We start from the raw sequence: 20,026 nt of genomic DNA, 5'->3' as shown, positions 1-20,026 counted from the left end.
ATGTATAATAGATACTTGCAAAAAATAAAGATTCATATTTTTTTATTATTTACTTTTGGTGATATGCAGAGCCTGTTTCTTACAATTAAGTCCATGATGTTGTTTCCTCATGACCCCCTGATTGGCATGTTCTCTCCTCTAATTGGATAATACTAGATGGGAAGAAAAATAACCCCAAAGTTGTGAGGAAATGGGCTCATAGCAGTCACTTGATGTCAAAATGTTCCTTCTATTAATATCATATGCTTTTGGCCATATTACCAAAAGCAGTCTACAAATTCAATGCAGTCCCTATCAAAATACCAATGACCTTCTTCATAGAACTGGAAATAAACAGTTCTAAATTTATATAAAAGAAAAAATAAAAACCCAAAATTGCCAAAGCAATCCTGAGCAACAAGAATGAGATGGGAGGCATCACAATACCTGATCTCAAATTCTATGACAGAGCTATAGTCACAAAACCAGCATGGTACTGGCATAAAAACAGACCTGAAGACCAGTGGAGTAGACTAGAAGACGCAGAGACAAATCCACATAAATACAGTTATCTGATCCTTGACAAAGGTGCCCAAAACATACATTGGAGAAAAGATACCCTCTTTAACAAATGGTGCTAGGAAAATTTGATAGCCATGTGTATGAGAATGAAACTAGATCCCTGCTTCTCACCCTGAACTAAAATCAGCTCAAAGTGGATCAAAACCTAGGAATTAGACCAGAAACAGTGAAACTGCTAGAAGAAAATAGCAAGGCAACACACTAACACATTCATGCAAGCACTGACTTCCTTAATAAGACTCCCAAAGCTCAAGAAATAAAACCAGGAATCAATAAGTAGAATAGAATTAAATTAAAAGGTTTCAGTATAGCAAAGGAAACCATTAAGAGCAGGAAGAGAGAACTCTGTAGGAGAAAATCTTTGCCAGCTAGTCTTCCAACAGAGCATTGATAACCAGAGTATACAAAGAACCAGAAAAATCACCAAAAAAAAAAACAACCCTAAAACCGAAAAATCTAATCACCCACTCAATAAATGGGTGAAAGATCCAGAGGGACATTTTTAAAAAACAAAATACAGATAATCAGTAAATATATGAAACAATATCAATATCCATAGCGATCATAGAGATGTAAATCAAAACTACATTGAAATTTCATCTTACCCCAGTCAGAATGCCAATCATCAAGAATACAAATAGTGGTAATTGCTGGCAAGGATGTGGGGGGACATTGTTCTTGGTTTAGTACAAAAGTTTAGTACAACCACCTTGGAAAGCAGTATGGGGATTCCTCAAAAAACTAGGAATGGAATCAGCATATGACCCAATATTTCCACTACTTGGTATTTATTTAAAAGAACTAAAATCAGCATACCATTGTGATACTTTCATACCAATGTTTATAGCAGCACAATTCACAATAGCCAAGTTAATGGAAAAAGCCTAGGTGTCTATCAACAAGCAAATGGATTAAGAAAATGTGGTACATATACTAAATGGAGTTCTACTCTGCTCAGCTATAAAGAAGCATGAAATTGTGTCATTTGCTGGTAAGTGGATGGAACTGCAGAACATCTTGCTAAGTGAAATAAGCCAAACTCAGAAAATTAGGGGTTAAATATTTTCTCTCATATAGCTGGAGACAAAAAGGGAATTTTTTTAAAAAGGGCGGGGGGACTCTCATGAAAATACAAGGGATAGCAATAGAGCAGAAGTGAGGTGGGAGGTGGAAGGAGGAAAGAGGGGAGGGGAGTAGGGGAGGCTGAAGGAGAACTGGAGAATAAAGTTGACCAAATTGTGTTATGTGCATGGATGAATATATCACAATGCATTCCAATTTTAAATATAATTATAACACAACAATTAAAACATAAATAAATAGAAGGAAGACCAATGGGGTAGAGGAAGGGGATCAGGGGAGGGAGGAGAGAGGGAAGAGGATAGTACTGGGGATTGCAATGGAAAAAACTATGTTATATGTGTTTTGAATATGTCAAAATGAGCCTATTAGGTATAACTACACTACACTAAATTAAAAAAAAATTCCTTCTAAAACATGTAATGGAAAGTTCTCTGAATGCATTAAAAGAAGTTATAGAAATTAAACTGCCTTTATGGTCCTATTGTGTTTCTTACATAATCAGCAACCTATAGCTCCTCAAATAGAAAGGATGGCCAAACCACTGATGTTTTATGTTCTTGGTTTGACATGAAACTCTTTTTCACAAACCTCTTTGGCCAGTCTCATGTAGTTCCCTTCCTCTGAACCAGCGGTTCTCAAAAAGTAGTCCCCAAACCAGGAACATCAGCAGCACCTGGGAGCTTAGTAGAAATGTGCATTCTTTCTTGGCTCCCTCCCCAGACCTACTGGGTCAGGAACTCTGAGGATGGGGCCAGCAGCCTGTATTTCAACAGACCTTCAAGGTGACTCTGATTTGTGTGCTAAAGTTTAAAAACTGCCCTAAATCATAAGTTTTGCTTTAGTACTTGCAATTATATTCTAAATCTGCACAAATTAGCTACATAAAATCTTCTTTGTTCACTGCACATTGTGATGAAATAAATGATTCTGACTATCAGTATTCTTTGAGGATTTTCTACATGCTTGACATTGGAGTTCAATTCTTTTTCTACAGAAAAATTTGAGGGTAACCTGAAATCACAGTACTTCTGGAGACCCAAAAGAATGGAACTTAGTTTTGGAATTCACCATTATGCAGGAAAGGTAAAGATACTTAAGAATTATGACTGAGTTTATCTTTAGCCTTTTATCAAATAATAAGAATGGACATGAAAATTATGGCTCCAAATATTGGCATGTGGTTATGATGAAGTGGCTATCTGTTTCTGCCCGTCTGTCCCTAATGCTGCTCTCCTGCTTCCTATAATCTGTCCTGATCTTTGCCACTTTGCCAGCCATTCATGGCCACTACCACTGAAGGGAAAAACAAAAACAAACAAACAAAAAAACTTCTCTGATATCATAGTTTTCGTAGAGGAATTTTTATTAGGAAGGTGAGGGAAAAAAAGAGCCAATTCTTTGAGTCTATCTTCCTGGTCTTAATATCTGCTGTGGGTGATTAGCTGGCAATGGTTACCTTCCCCCTCCTTTTTATTTATTATTGTTTTTTTTAATGAAAGTTGAGGACCTTTCATGGAAACTGCCCTTTTGGGATTTTATATGTTTCTCTCCCCACTACAGCTGTTGTCTTTCCTCCCTCTAAATAAGAGAAGGTGCAGGATTGGAGATATGCTAGATAGCTGAGATAGCCCAGAGTTGGTTAATGAACTGTTTTGCAGTTGGAGGAAGAGACGTTGTTTATACATTGATAGAGACTTGTTCACACACCAGAGCAAGGTTCGGATGTGTGGTCCTATACCCAGAGATGCCTCACCCCTTATGTGAAGATAATGGGCCATGATAATTATGTCATACATATTGGGGGACTGAGAAGATAATCAAATCAAGAAATAATGTATAAAGTGAGAGATGCATTAGAAAAGTTAAATAACATAAAACTACTACCATTCTAGTCTATTTAGTAATTTCCACATTAGTCAACATTCCACAGACTTTTGTTGTTAAAAACGTTTAATCTTGAACCATCACAATTTATATATATATATATATATATATATATATATATATATATATAATTTATTTCTTACATACATGACAATAGTGGAGTGCACTACATTCAAAATTATCCATTCACAGCATAATTTTTCGTAACTCTGTATATAAAGTATGTTCACGCCAAATTATGCCATTATACATGAGCTCTCTCATTTTTTTTTTGCATACAATTCTTAATACACCTTTATACCACAATTTATCATATCTCTGTTTGTATACAATTATAACCTCTCATGGTTTTTCAGCATATGATTTTCTAAATAAAACCTCTTTTTAAAAATGAGCGTCCATCAAGAATTGCCTATGACCATTTTGTCCAGTATATTTTAACCACTCTATTATTCTGTTCAGGCTGCATTCAAGAATACCACAGGCTGAGAGGCTGAAACAACAGAAATTTATTGTCTTACTGTTCTGGAGACTGCAAGTTCAAGATCAGGGTGCTCCTAGCAGGTTAGCATCTGATGAGGCCTCTCCCTGGCCTGCAGACAGATGCCACCTCACTGTGTCCTCACAGGACCTTTTCTCTGTACCCATGCCGAGATATGAATTATGGAGGGACATAATTCAGTTCATAACAACCACCATAGTGAATTAGCCTTCAGAAATTGTTGAAATCCATCCATTCCCCTTTTGAAAGTCTTAACATTATTGAGAAGTGCCAGGAGCACAAACGCCACAGTGTGTTTAGATTTCGCTCCCACTAAGATAAAAATCTATCATGGCCACTGATTCAATACAGGTGAATCAATTACCATAAACAGGAGTGCCTGTGTGCTTCCTTTATGCTGCCCATCCCTCCAGAGAAAAGAAATGCACCAAACTCCCAGTATAATGGGAGGAACAAACCTCTTTGGTCATTTCAACTCACATAAAATCAGTGAGCCCAAGCTTTTCTCTTAGATCCACTGTAAACCTGGTGAGGGTTGTTTTTCAACAAAATTGTAAGGGGATTACCTTTATAATCTTTGCATCCCTGCTGCTCAGAACAGAGTAAGCTCCTTAAATATTTACTGATGGAGATGACAATGACGGTGACACTGATTGTGATAATTGCAATAACATCCTTTATCCACAGGTCCTCTATAGTGCAAGTGGGTTCTTAGCTAAAAATAGAGACACTCTGCCAACTGATATTGTGCTACTTTTGAGGTCATCAGAAAACAGTGTAATTCGGCAACTAGTTCACCACCCTCTCACAAAAACAGGTAAGAGCAGTCTCATTTAATTGAGAGGGCTCCTCAAGAATCCATCAAATAGTTTTTTTAGTCTCTGTGATTTTTGAGACTTTAATCCTCAATTTTGCATGTTACCATATTTTACCTCATAATCAACGCAATTTTTTTTTTTTGCAAAAAGTAGGGTGCAACAATTATGTGAACTTTTTTTTTTAATCATGCTGTTATTACTTAAACATAATTTGCTACTAAACTGTCTTTGGTGCAAGATTTGAATTCATGGAAAACTTGTGAATGAGGTGGCAGTGATTTTGTGGTGAAATACAGTAGCTTTTTTTCAAACTCACTAAATATTTATCTATTAAAATCTTCTGCCCTAAATCCTCTGAGGAAAACATGAATACAAATATAAAGAAGCTAGGTTTTTAGTAAAGAAAAGTTTGAGGCACTTACCAGAAAATACAGTGGCATTCTGTCTGCTTACAAGAAAAGTTTACTCTCCTCAAAATAGTTCAGATTTACCTGCCATTTTCAGGAGAGGGCAGTTTTCATATGGTTCCTGGAGATTCTTCAAGTCAAATGAACCTTCTTACTGATGAAACCTTCACATGACTTTCTTCCATCCAATCATACACATCCTTACATTTGTGTTTACACGGGAAAAAAAATATAGTTTGGGTTGCTTTTCTTTGTGGAGTTTGAAATTATTTTCTGCATTTTTTATAGTTTTACTGAGGTATAACAGAAATGCTTAGCTGGTAAAATAGGAAGAGTTCTTACATATATAAACACCCATGCAAGTATCACCATGATTAACCCATTAAGTCTTAAGTTTTCAGTTCTGCAAATATTTCAGCAACATTGATACAAGTACATTAAATAGGTTGGATATCATAATCTAGAGCATATATATATATGATATGGAATAGCTAAAGTAAGACATATTGAGAAAGCTAATGCAGGAGGCAGGCATCCCAATACCAGGCCTTAAATTATACTACAGAGCTATAGTAACAAAAACAGCATGGTATTAGCACAAAAATAGAAATGAAGACCAATGGAATAGAATAGAAGTCACAGAGATATAACTACATCAATACAGTAACTATCTCATACTAAACAAAGGTGCCATAAACATACATTGGAGAAAAGATAGCCTCTTCAACAAATGGTATTGGGAAAACTGGAAATCCATATATAATAGAGTGAAATTGAACCCTGTGTCTCACCATGCACAAAATTCAACTCAAAGTAGTTCAAGGACCTTGGCATTAGACCAGAGACTCTGGGCCTACTAGAAGAAAAAGTAGGCCCAATTCTCCATCATGTTGGCTCACGAGTGGACTTCCTCAATAAAATCCTAAAGCACAAGAAATAAAATTAAGAATCACTAAATGAATTACAGTAGATGGGGTAGGGAGAGAAGACGGGAAGGGAGGGGATGGGAGGGGAGGGAAGGGGAGGGGAGGGGGGATAGTAGAGGTTAGGAAAGGCAGCAGAATACAACATACACTAGTATGGCAGTAGGTAAAAAAGTGGATGTGTAACTGATGTGAATCTGCATTATGTATATAGGGTAAAAATGGGAGTTCATAATCCGCTTGAATCAAATGTATGAAATATGATATGTCAAGAATTTTGTAATGTTTTGAACAACTAATAAAAAAAGGAACTTCTAAAAAATATAAATGGGGTGGGGCTGGAGTTGTGGCTCAACAGTAGAGCACTTGCCTCCCATGGGTGAGGCACTGGGTTCAATCCTCAACACCACATAAAAATAAATAAACAAAATAAAGTATTGTGTTCTTCTACAACTAAAAAGAATATTTAAAATAATAAAAAAATGGGCAACTTCTATTTTAAAACATTCTAGCCAAATGTTTTGTTGCTATTAAAGTGGATAAGTACAAGAGAAAGAGTTTTAGGAGATTCTGTTTATTAGTTGAGATATGATTAACTCAGGTTTTAATAAACGAAAGAAATGTTTATGTCAAAAAAGAAAGAATCACTAAATGGGATGGTATCAAACTACAAAGCTTCTTCACAACAAAGGAGACATCAAGAACACGAACAGAGAACCACAGAATGGGAGAAAATCTTTACTACCTGCACCTCAGAGCATTAATCTCCAAGATATACAAAGAACTCAAAAAACTTGATACCAAAAAACAAATAATCCATCCGATTTTCTACATAGACAACCATGTCATCTACAAAGACTGTCACCCTTTCTTTTGTTATGTTCACTTCTTATCCCTTCTTCTTCCTTAGTTGCACGACTAGGATCACAACTAGTGAGAGTAACTGTGCTTGCCTTTTTTCCTGATCTTAGTCATTCACTATTAAGTATGATGTTAGCTATGGATTTTTTTTTTTGAGAGAGAGAGAGAATTTTTTAATATTTATTTTTTAGTTTTCCGTGGACACAACATCTTTGTATGTGGTGCTGAGGATCAAACCCGGGCCGCACGCATGCCAGGCGAGAGAGCTACCGCTTGAGCCACATCCCCAGCCCGAGCTATGGATTTTTTGTAGATGCCTTTTATCATGGGAAGAAAGTTACTTTCTATTCCTAATTTGCTGAGTTTTTATCAGGCATGTTTGTTGGATTTTATCAAAATGCTTTTTCTGCATCTACCGAAGAGGTCATTATTTTCTTTCAATATGTTAATAAGGTGAATGACACTGAATTTGAACGATTCCTGGGAAAACCTCACATGCTAATTATGGACTGAACTTTTTTGTATCATTAGATTCAATTTGTTAACATTTCATTAAGAAGTTTTGCATCTGTGTTCATGAGAGATATTGCACTTGATGCTTACATCGCTTGTTGGGCTTATTACAGTTTTGTTCATCAGATAAACTATAAAAGCAAAGCAGATATATTTTCTGAAATTGAGATATAAGCTAATTGTAGCACCTGTTCTTTTTGTATAGATGAATTTCTAAAAGACTTTTCATTTATTTTGTTGTTAAATAAGTTGATGACTAATATATAAATTTAAAGGGAGGATACTAATCCTTTACCAAATTCTCTCTAGTCTTTTAATTTTCAGATAAATTTATAATTCAAATAATTTGGTTAATATTAAGTAGTTGTTCTAGGATAATTAATATAATCCTAGAACTTGTATATTTATCATGTTTCTAAGAAATCTCCAAGTCTGCAGTAATTTTTTCCCCACTAAGAGTTTTTTCCTAAAACTTTCTCTGATTACCCACTCTCTGTCCAGAAAAGGGCAATAAGGAAAATTATCTGAAGATAATGTCACCATCTTTGTCCACCTTGCTATAATCAGTTCAGTTTCCTGTCTGACAAAAAAAAAGTAAAAGTAAATTTTAAAAAGAATGTTTCCCATCTGGAAAGTGGGCAGAGCAGAGTGCAGTTTCAATCCAGAAGAAAAAGTCAATCACTCACCCATCTCAGCCCTTTCCCTATCATAATGAGGGAACAGTAAGAAAGCAGATCAGAGGCACTGCCAGCGCAGCTCAGGCAGGGTTCCATCCTGCACCATAATCTCAGGGACAACTCTTTGCAACTATAAATAGAAAAGATTAAAAAAAAAAAAAAAAAAAACACTGTCTCTAGTACTTAAAAGGAGTAAGAAGAGACATAATTTTTCTGAAGTGATGCTGAATTCTGGTGATGTTTTAAACATTACTGTTGGGAATATAAACTCTTGCATTGGGTCTTGGTTTGGTTTATTGTGCTTGAGGCGGGGATGGGAGAGCAGTGAATTGAGCTGCATTCCCAGGGACCCACCGTGTACCAAATCATCACGTTTCATCAAAATTCTGTAGTCATCATTATTCCCATTGCATCAATTCAAATTACAGATCAGAGACTGAGTAAATGACCCAGTGTCAACACAATTTAAGTACTACAGCTGGGAGTCACAGCCAGGTCTTTCTGGTTGCCCAAACCATAATCTTTTCACTACACCATAGTATTTTCACTGCTTTGGATTATGTACATTTGTATAGCCTCTAGCATGAGGAGCCATCAACTATACTTGATTTACTCATATCACCTCATTGAATTAATGACCCATATTATTTTTAAGGCTTTTTGTAGAGCTTGACCCGAATTAAAGAAAATCTCAGATGCTGCTTAACACACACACACACACACACACACACACACACACAAGAAGCAACTTGCTCCCTTCCTCATAAGCCCCTCATGTGTTCTTGCAATTGAAAAAGAAATCCAATACCTCTATTTCTTCTATTTTCCAAGTTGGAGGGTTTTGGTGGTTTTCTTATATTTTTTTTCTTGAATATAAGATTTGTTATAGATTTTCATATAACACTATTTTGTCCTTTTCTCAATAAAGAGTTAACCAAGCATCTGAATCTAAATATTAAAGGACCAGCATGCTAATTTTAACTAAATGGGAAAAATCATTTAGGATTTAGCCATTAAGGATTCTAAAAGGTAAATTTTATTTTATCTACATTCCCACAGGTAACCTGCCACTCTCTAAAACTAAAAATATAATAAACTATAAAATGAGGACTTCAGAAAAATCAGTTAACCTGACAAAGGTAAGGAAATGCATTTTGTTTTTCTTAATAGTGATTCTAGAATCTAACCTTTGGCAATAGTTGGGAGCTCCTAAAAACAAACAGTTTTTCCTTAGTTTTGCTTTTTACAACTAATGGCTAAAATAATCTTGTATTTCTGGTACATTCCTAACTCTCTTTTTATAGGTAATTTTAAATGTTATATTGAGACTCTCTAAAAATGTTTGCATCAACTAGGGTCAATAATATTCACATTGTACACAAGACTAATCAAAATGCCAGTGCAATTAACAAGACAATTACCTTAAAGTATGAATGTCAACATTTTGTGGTTTTATGTATTTAAATACATAGACTAAGATAACTTGCAAGGAAAATGCCATGTGGTACTGAAACCTCACTGTCTTTCTTAATCTTCTTAGGGTGAAACTGGAGAAGCCACACCTCATGCCTGTGAAACAACCAACATGAAAACACAAACAGTTGCATCATATTTTCGAGTAAGCTATTTATTAAATTGCAGTGTGTTGTACTTCGGGGTTGTGTTAGTCAGATTTTCATTGCTATGACCAAATTGCCAACTTAGGGAGGAAAAGTTTATTTTGGGCTATCAGCTTCAGAGGTTCAGTCCACGGTGGGTCAACTTCATTGCTTTAGGCCTGAGATAAGGCCAGACATCATGACAGAAGAAGGTAGCAGAGCTAAGCAGCTCAGGACATGGAAGCCAGGAAGAAGAGAGAAGGGGAGGGGACCCCAGAGAATATGTACCTTTCCAGGGCATGCCCCCTGGGACTCACTTCCTCCAGCCGTGCCCACCCACACCTGCAGTTACCACCCATTTAGTCCATTCAAACTAGGATGGACTGATTAGGTAGCAGCTCTTAACAGTCTACTCATTTCACCTCTCATTAACAGAGGAGCTTTTGGGGACTGCACCTCATAGCCAAACCATAATGTAGGTATTATTCTATATGAGTTACAGATCAAAAACTGGTAACAAATATCTAGAGTGCTTTGAGCAAGAAGAGAATGTTTATTGTATTCCATTTACTACAGGATATATTGGATACAGGATATGTTAAAATGTATCATCAAAAACTCATGACTTGTGGGCTGGGGATATGGCTCAAGCAGTAACACGCTCGCCTGGCATGCTCGGGGTGCTGGGTTCGATCCTCAGCACCACATAAAGATGTTGTGTCCACCGAAAACTAAAAAATAAATATTAAAAAAATTCTCTCTCTCTCTCTTAAAAAAAAAAACAAACTCATGACTTGCCAGGCGCGCATGCCTGTAATCCCCATGGCTTGGGAGGCTGAGGCAGGTGGATCTCAAGTTCAAAGCAAGCCTCAGCAAATTAGCAAGGCCCTAAGTAACCCAGTATAGACCCGTTCTCTAAATAAAATACAAAAAAGGGCTGAGGATGTGGCTCAGTGAGTGAGCACCCCGGATTCACTGCCTACTACCCCCAAAAAAATGTTTCTAATAAATATTATCATTAAAAAAATAACTTTGGCTTGATTTACTTTAATATTTTGTCTGTAAAGATACAGTATGTCATGACAATCTCAATGGAAGTCTATACCTTGATTAAAATTTTCCAAAGGAACCCAGTGCATTTCCACTTATGAAAACCGATGCTATGGTACCAGTTATCCTTCCCCTCATGAATTATCTTAGGATGGGGGCAAAGTTGAGCATCCATCTCCAGTCTTTCATGCACATACCTGACACTCTCAGCAGGTAAACAGAACCCAGTGTAAGGAAGGGACAAGGACAAGAGTCATCTGAGAGACACAGTGATCTGCCAGAGGAGTTGCTAAGCACAGGACCAAAGTGAACTTCCTTCCTTGGGGCAATATGGGAGAAGGAAAAACAAGAAGCACTTTTATTTTCTCTGTGCTTTAGAGAACCCACAATAACCTGCCCTTATTTTTTTTTTTTTTTTTTCAGTTCTGGTTATTTTTTTAGCACTTCCGATAAAATCAGATTTGCCAGCCAATGAAAATAAAGATAACGCCACCAAAAACTTGAGAATTATTAATATGACTTAATGTGGTAGGGGAGATAGAGGAAATCATATTAAGTCTACAAGTTTCAGTGAATATATCCAGTTCTCTAAGAGAATCATGAAATACTTTATAAACTGTCTGAATACTTTTGCAAATCTTCTTCAAGCCCTAAGCTCATAGCAGACAGCGTGTGTTTGTTTAATCATCCTTCAGTGATGCCTGGGACACTTATATGCTTAACATCTTTACTAACTGCTGATACCTTCTCTTTACATCAGGAAGGCAGCACAGGTAAATCACTGGAAGTGTTATGGCCAGATTATTTTCTTTCCATTAAGTGAGTTATCTAGACCATTATCATTACCTCTGTTGTTGGCATCAAACACTGTATGTTTAAGCCAGATTAGTTCATGAAGTTATTTTAATTTTCAGGCCAGTGTGGAAAACTATGGAAGATAATTCCACACAGCATGTAATGTGTTTTTAAAGCTATTTTTCATTCTGCAAACAAGAATGAACATAGTGTAACACTATGCCTTAGTCCCTATAAAAAACTAGTGCTTAAATTGCAAAAAAGCTCCTGCTCAGAAAGACAATAGACATGTACCACCTTTGGATCACCAGCACCTGGCAGATGTTTGTGTGACTAAAGGAATGATGACTCACAGATAAATATAATGAAAGGGAGACCCAGCTGTTTGGAAAGATCACATCTGAGTCTCAGTGCCCAAGAGGGAGGCATACAAATTCAATGCTTGTCAGCTGTTCAATTTCAGTGTTTGCTTTGCACTAGCTTTGTGACTATGGGCTTTTATATTTCCAATACTAAAAGAGATCTAGTGATCAACAGTTATCTGTGTTTACATCAGCTTGCCAATAAATTATGGTCCCGGTCCTTGAGATACTAGTTTGCTAAGATTATGCTTTTAGCAAAATCTAAATAATATGTTATTCTTAGGTGTCCAGAGATTGACTGTTTTAATAAGGTATTGGTGTGTAGCACAACTTTAATATTTATATTAGTAAAAATATAAAAGAAATAAGAACATAAACAAGCAGGTGCTGAGTAGAACTTTTAAATAATTATCAGTGTGCTAATTTTTATACTATGCCCTAAACATTAAACTACTTTAACTTCTCTGTCCTTATTTTAAGATAGAAGAGAATTTTGACAGGGATTAAAGTGTCTATCTTTTCTGGGTTTTTTTATTTTTATTTTTTAATATTTTATATTTTTATATTTTCTGTACAGAGAGAATTGTACAAAGAAATTAGCATATTAGCTGGAATAACCAGATTATGTATCTAAGTATTGTAATTTGTCAAGTTTGTTTGAGAGCATGTAATTCCATATAAACTGTATCAAAAATAATTTCACCTACTAATTAAAGTTACTTTAAGAGTTTATAGGCAAACTTTTAATAACCAAGTAACTAGTTATTTCCTTTATGTTTTATAAGTAAATTTGTAATTTTCCTTAAGTCACATCCTTCTACTTGCTGTGATTAGCATAGCATTTATAACGTTCATTTTTTAAAATTTTATCCTTGTAGTAAAAATAAAGAACTGCAAGCTCATATGTGTTTGTATGTTACACTGGGGATTTTACTTTTGTTGTATGTTGCAGTACTCCCTGATGGATTTGTTATCTAAAATGGTGGTGGGCCAGCCTCATTTTGTCCGTTGCATCAAACCAAATAATGAGCGGCAGGCAAGAAAATATGACAAAGAGAAAGTTCTGCTACAGCTTCGCTACACAGGAATTCTGGAAACAGCAAGAATCCGAAGACTGGGATACTCACATAGGATACTTTTTGCTAACTTTATAAAGCGGTATGTGGATTCCTTTTTTAAGTTTCCATTAAACTATTTATACAAAAATTCTGCAGATGAATTATGGGAAACAAGATAGGAAAGAGTTAATTAGGAGGTCTAGGAAGGAGACCACCTAAATAACTATTTTATTCATGCAGATGATCATAATTAAAAAGAACAGGTAGTTATTGACTGGAGCTGGGAGATTCTCTTGTCAGCTTGGAGGTCCTCTGTGATGGCAAAAGACACAAGGCAGAGGCAGGAAGATTGAAAGTCTGAATGTTCTGTGAAGCTGGAAGATCCAGGATTTCCCCTCTAACTCAGGTGTGACCCCAGGGCTATTTGCTTTAGAGAACCCACAGTAACCTGCCCCCCTCCTTTTTTTGTTCTATTTAATTTTTTAGCACTTCTGATAAAATCAGATTGCCAGAGCAGTTCTTGACTAGGAGAGATTTTGCCCCTTAAAAGACACTTGGCAATGTCTTGAGACATTTGTGTTTGTCACAACTGAAGTTGGGAGGTGCAACTGGCATCTAGTGGGTAGAGTCCCAGAACATCCATTCTGCAATGTACAGGGCAGCCCCCCACAACAATTATCCAACTCTAAATGTCAGCAGCACTGAGTAGAGAAACCCCAGCCTATATGGAAGCTCATTTTCTTCACCTACTAAATCTTCCAGGACTACCTGGATGATCATAGTTATTAAAGCAGACACTGTCTCTGAAGGTGATTTAGCAGGCTTAATATGTCAATTAAAACTTTTAATTAAAAAATTATTAATTACATTAAAAGGAGTCCTTTTTAACATTGGAGATGAATATAGATTACTTAAGCTACATAGTGATTGTATTTTATTTTAGTAAGTAACTTGCTAATGGCAATGTAAAGATTAAATATCTCATTATTTAATAATAGATTTTGAATGCCTAAGTTTCTGATAGTTATTAATTCTTTAATTTCTCATGGTCATTAAATTTAAAGAAATTTTTATTTCCAAAGGTGAATTCTATTGCACTTTTCAGGTAAAACCTAGTGTTTAAAGAAGTCTCCATTTATAACATTCTACCCTTTTTCAAAGTGTATGAATAGATATTAGGAGCAAAGTAAAACCTTCTTTTGTGATTATACAACAAGCAGTCATTTCTAATTATTCCTCACTAAAAAAAAAAAGAAAGAAATAAAAAATAAAGAAAAAGGTCATTTTGTATCAGGCATTAAGGAACTAAAGGTAAAGATATATAATATATATTTATATATATATATATATATAGGTTGAACCCAGGGGTGCTTAACCACTGAGCCACATCTCCAGCCCTTTTTATTTTCTATTTTGAGACAGGGTCTACTAAGTTGCTGAGGCTGGCTTTAAACTTGTAATCCTCCTGCCTCAGCTTCCCGAGCCACTGGGATTATAGGCATGGGCCACCACACCACACCCAGTTGAGAATTTTAATTCTTTCTGCTGACTCTCATATTTTTGATAATTCATAGTAGTTTGGGATAATTTTTTTTTTCTTTAGAGACCTGGAAAAGGAAAGAAAGGTAATCCTTTGAAGTGCCTTGAAATCAAGAAAACCCTACCATTTTTTTCATGGTGGATATCAAAATTATATATCAATATGGTGGTAGCTTTTATATTAAAGAATTTTTATAGTTCTTTAAGACCAACTTTAAAACTTTAAGTTTTAGAATTAGACATATAGCTAGATCTAATCATTGACTACTCCCTCCAGACCAGACCCAATTCTGTATCCAAAGTAAGACATAAATGCATTGAAATTTCTCATTGGCTAATAGGTAAATTCTCCATTCTGTCCTTGAAAGCAGCTAGCCCCAAAATCCTAGATACAAAGGAGTTTCAAATTTCAAATTGAAATTACAATTTGACCCTATTATCGTACATGGCATGATTTGGAAGAACATACCTGTAACTTGTTGAATTATTAATATAAATATTGGTAATGTCATATTAATATAATCCCCCTTAAATTTCAGTGATTTTGTTCCTGTGTGTATATAAATAAGTCACTGTGCTGAGCACTGCAGGAGACACAGAGTTTTAAAACTGGCTTTATCTTCAAGAATTTACAATTCAATTAGAGCTATTAGAGCTTTAGACACAGAAAATTAAGGAGACAATGCAAGGTAATAAATGCCAAGTCCACATTGGGCATGTGGCACACACCTGTAATCCCAGCAGCTCAGGAGGCTGAGGCAGGAGGATTGCGAGTTCAAAGCCAGCCTCAGCAACAGCAAGGTACTAAGCCACTCACTGAGACCCTATCTCTAAACAAAATACAAAATAGGGCTGGGGATGTGCCTCAGTGATTGAGTGCCTCTGAGTAAATCCCCAGTACCAAACAATAATAATGTTAATAAGAAATACCAACTCCAAGATAATGGTACACATACTGGAAGAGTGGGGAGGGTAAGAGTAATCTCCAGGTTATTAAGAAGAAAGGCTCAAATTGGGATCTGACTTGGATATGACTTGGGATCTGGCAGTGGAGACGAGAGGAAGGAGCTTTCTTGGTGTTCAAGCTGGTGTGCCAAAAGCTACGAGGACTTGGATTGGACTGGATTGGCAGAGTGGGTGGTAGGAAGTGACAGAAGATAAAATGAGGAAAACAATAGGATTAAAATTACAAAGAGAGAACCCTCCATGCCAAGCTAACTTTATACTTTCTAAAATAACCATGGTTTTAGAATGTGAACCATGAGGAGGACTAAATTTATTGTGTTGACAATGTTGTCATTGAAAGTAGCTTATTTATTTAGATCAAAAATGAGAATAAATTCTTTAAAGTATTCCAAAGCCCTCTGTTATTATAGAATAGCAAATTACTTCGTGATAAATAAGGAAGGGGGGGGAAACTCAGCATCTAGAAAACACATGAATAGCTGTTCTGAATAACAGGAAGTTCCAGAAATAAAAGGCTAACCCTTTTCTCTGTCACTGATTTGAAAGCTGTCATCCACATTGGCATACCCCCTTAGGAAAGCAGAACAATTTGTAAACATCTTGTGGGGGTGTAAATAGGATTTAAATAGCCTCCCTCTGTCCTGCCTTCCTTTGACTAATCCTCTTTATAGGGTGCAGAATTCCTCAGGCTTTTTATCTGATCCATTGTAGATAAACTCTTCTGTTTTGTGATAAGAAAGCAGTCTTAAGGGAAGATATGCCAGGTGACCTCACTTTGCATAAGACACTAGGTGTGAGAGTCAGCATTCCATCATGATAACTGGGATACCTTGGATAATCAACTTTTAAAGAGAAAGTGTTTCTTCTGGCTCACTATTTGGAAGTTTCAGTCCATGATCATCCAACCCCAGTGCCTTGGGCCTGTGACAGCACATTATGCTCATGTGCTAGAGCAAGACCACTTACCCCATGGGAGACAGGGAAGGAAGGAAAGAAGAAAAGGAATGGGTAGGCGTCCCAGTATCCTTTTCAAGGGTATACCCCTGATGAAGACATAGGTTCCCACCTCTTAAAGATTTCACAGCCTCACAACAGCGCCACTCCAGGGAACAAGCCGTCCACACGTGAAGGATCCATACTGTAGCGCTACGATTTTACTGTAGTTATTTCCAATGACTCCTTACACTAGGAATCCACTGAGGTCAGCTCCACTTCCCACTCAGCACCTATGCACAGTGGTTTGACTAATTCAAGCTTCAGTTTCCTCATCTGCAAATAGGATTGATAATAATAGTGACTATTTTACATGTGCTTATTAGCATTAAATGATATCATATATATGAAGTGTATGGATAGGACAAATGTCATGGAGTTGATACTTAAAAGAAGTCACCTGGCATGTCCAGCTTTACAGATTAGGAGCCACTCTCATTTCTCTGTGTTAAAATTCAAAATCTACTAAAACTTGCTGCTTCATTTCCATTTGACTTGGAGGTCGATCTTACCCCCAGACATCAAATAAAAATCATGAAGTGTTGAAAACACTAAGTATCTTCCTTTTTGCCCAAGATCCTTGACAACGTAAACTACTTTTCCTTCCTTTAACTCATCCCCTTCCCCAATAAATTTTATGGTTCAGCCCGAGGACCTCACATACTCTTTCAGTTCTTTCCTGCATTAACCCCTTCCTCCCTTCCTCCCTCAACTATTGATGGATTCATACAACAGCAAAAAAAAAACTCCAGAAAGGGACACAGAATAACACAAGGAAAAACAACCATGGAAGATGTGTATTCAGTGGTGGAAAGTTAAGGTAGAATTAAACTCCTTCACCCAATTTTCAGATCAGCTTCCTGTGTTGTTGGCAAGGTGACTAAAGAATAAAAGCTTTCCCTCTGCAATCCTTCTGCTTTTAGTCCCCAGAAAAAGTTTCCTTTTAAAAAAAATTATTTTTGTTGTTTTGCATGAAAAGAGTTTTTATGGCGGATCTCAGCATTGAAAAACAATCAGAAAAATGAAAACCAACACTCACATGTATACAAATAGACTGGCTTGCTTTTAGAGTGGCCTGGAACTGATGTGCTTTGAAGCTTCTCTGAGAATTCCTAAAGTATCCCCTGCATTAAGTCTGGGATTCTCTTCCCCTCCCCAGGACAAAGCTGTAGAGTAGCCACCAGGCTGCTGAGATGTTGAACCACTCCACTGAATGGTGCTAACCATTTCTTTTTTCTGTTTTCAGGTACTATGTTCTCTGCTACAAGTCCAGTGAAGAGCCCCCCGTGAGCCCTGACACCTGTGCCACCATTCTGGAAAAAGCTGGCCTTGATAACTGGGCTCTTGGAAAAACAAAAGTAACACTTCATGTAATTTTCTTGGGAAGCAATGATTTATTGAGAATTATAATATTTAACAGTGATTGAAAATATTGTAGGGATCGATGTAGCTCGGTGGTAGAGCACTTGCCTGGCAGGCTTGAAGCCCTGGATTTGACCCCCAGAACTGCAAAAAAAAGAAAAAAACAAAAAAAGAAAATATTATGACTTCTTATGAATTCTGTTTTAAAATAGGAGATAGAAATTTACAAATCCATAAAGATTTCCTTCATCAAAATTAAATACTTTTGTTCTTCCTAAAGGTTTCTTTTAAGAAATGCAAGAAAAAAATTATCTCAAAGAAAAATGTATCTCAAAGATTTATTCAAAAACAGACAAGATTTATCATGAATATACTTTACTTCAAATGGTACTGGAAACAGACTGATACAATTTCCCTATTATAATCACCAACGAATAGTTGAAAAGCTGTAGAGAATCAAAGTGATCAAAACAGGATTCCTGTTTTTCTTTTTCTTATTCTCAAGTTTTCTTCTATTATAAATTTTGAAATTTTTCTAGAGTCAGATATTCTCCATTATTACTAGACTTGCTCTATGTGCTTTGATAGTGGTGTGTCTATTTTTAGCTTTGAGAACCAGTGGGATCTTTATCTTTTTTCTACTTTGAGAATAAAGTAGAAAGTTACAACCTGTCTTGAATATGGAAATAAGATGGTAGCTGTTTGGAGGGAAGCTGCATTGGGATTTTCAGATATCCTCTTAGCATCACAAGATAAAGATAAGGAAATAAACAGGGTACCAGTGCACACTAAATGTATCTTAGGGCATGCTGAATGCATCATTGGAGAGGATAACATAATGGGTTGAGCATAAGTGAAGAGATATTCATAGATTGGCCATTTAAGGGTAATTATTATCAGCCACACCACAGCAGTGCCAAGACAAACTTCCACATTTGCAAAGAAATGTGTATTGTTTCTTGGGGGCTGGAGGATTGAGAGAGAATTTTCATAATGTTCACATGAGGTGTTGGTCCTGAAATAGTGTAAGGGATTAAAAAAAAAAAGTCTACCTTAAACTCAATGTCCTACACGTTCAGTAATCCATATTTACTTTAATATTTAGACAGGGAAAATTCTTGCATTGAAAAGAATGATACATATTTTATTCACACTGTTTTCTTTTAGATGCTCACAAAAATGAATTCTGTCAGGCTGAAATTTCATCATTTATGGTCTGAAATGCATGCTTAACTTCAAATGGAGTTTTAACTTATAAAAAGGCCCTTTGCCATCCCAGTTTTGCATGATATTTAAGTAGCATTTTAAAGCTATTTGTATTTTTCCACTTCACCTTTTCTAACTCATTAACATGGATAAAAGTATTTAATATAAGGACATTTCTAATGTTATGCAAAAAAAAAAAGATGACCTTTTCAAACAGATTGAATTTTAAATGGATTGTCAACAGCAGAATGGACTCAATACATTAACATGTAGAATCCTGTAGTAATTAAAACTGAATCCAATCAAAATCTATAATGCTAAACTATTTACATGTGGGTACCAAGTTTTTCAAGTTCAATGGAACACTGAGAGATCCTCCATGCAGGGTTACCAAGTGTCATGAGTCAGCCATAAAATATGAATTTAAGTGACTTTCTTGATAGATTCAATAAAGTCTTTGAAGTGACCTTTATCTATCTATCAGAAAAAAAAATTATCTATCAGAAACAAAAAACCTTTTTATTTCATTGGGGAGAATGGGGAAGCTAAAAATTCTAAAATGAGAAGAACACTCCAGATCTTCATACCCCTTCCCTTTTGCCATTTCTTTTAATTTTTTAGAGTTATCCAAAGTCAGCCCTCCTTTCTAGAAGATGGCATTTAGATCTAGTGAGAACATTGTTAATATGTTAAATCCCAGCCTCCCAGATGTGGTATACGTATAAAAACTTAAATTGAGCAAAAAAAAAAAATACCACTTACAGTAACTTTTGAAATAAATAGTATGTTTTTAGCGTTCTGTTCTTTTGAGAAAAGTAAGAAGTGAATGATTAGAGCATTTGAAATATTCCACATATACAAAATATGC

The 20,026-nt window shown here is 36.0% G+C and overlaps 1 protein-coding gene across 1 annotated transcript in view; it reads left to right on the top strand.

The window, feature by feature from the left end:
* The window catches only part of Myo3a (myosin IIIA), a 199,550-nt gene that overhangs the window by 137,916 nt on the left and 41,608 nt on the right, over window positions 1–20,026 (top strand). Inside the window, exons 20-25 of the mRNA XM_027953097.2 lie at window positions 2,639–2,727; window positions 4,718–4,847; window positions 9,289–9,368; window positions 9,770–9,847; window positions 12,987–13,192; window positions 17,837–17,948. Of these exons, the coding sequence (XP_027808898.2) occupies window positions 2,639–2,727; window positions 4,718–4,847; window positions 9,289–9,368; window positions 9,770–9,847; window positions 12,987–13,192; window positions 17,837–17,948 (695 nt within the window). The remainder of the gene's footprint in view (window positions 1–2,638; window positions 2,728–4,717; window positions 4,848–9,288; window positions 9,369–9,769; window positions 9,848–12,986; window positions 13,193–17,836; window positions 17,949–20,026) is intronic.

Source organism: Marmota flaviventris, chromosome 12, assembly GCF_047511675.1.
Source record: "Marmota flaviventris isolate mMarFla1 chromosome 12, mMarFla1.hap1, whole genome shotgun sequence".
In the NCBI taxonomy this organism is placed as follows: Eukaryota; Metazoa; Chordata; class Mammalia; order Rodentia; family Sciuridae; genus Marmota; species Marmota flaviventris.
This window is presented reverse-complemented; position numbering and strand designations above follow the sequence as displayed.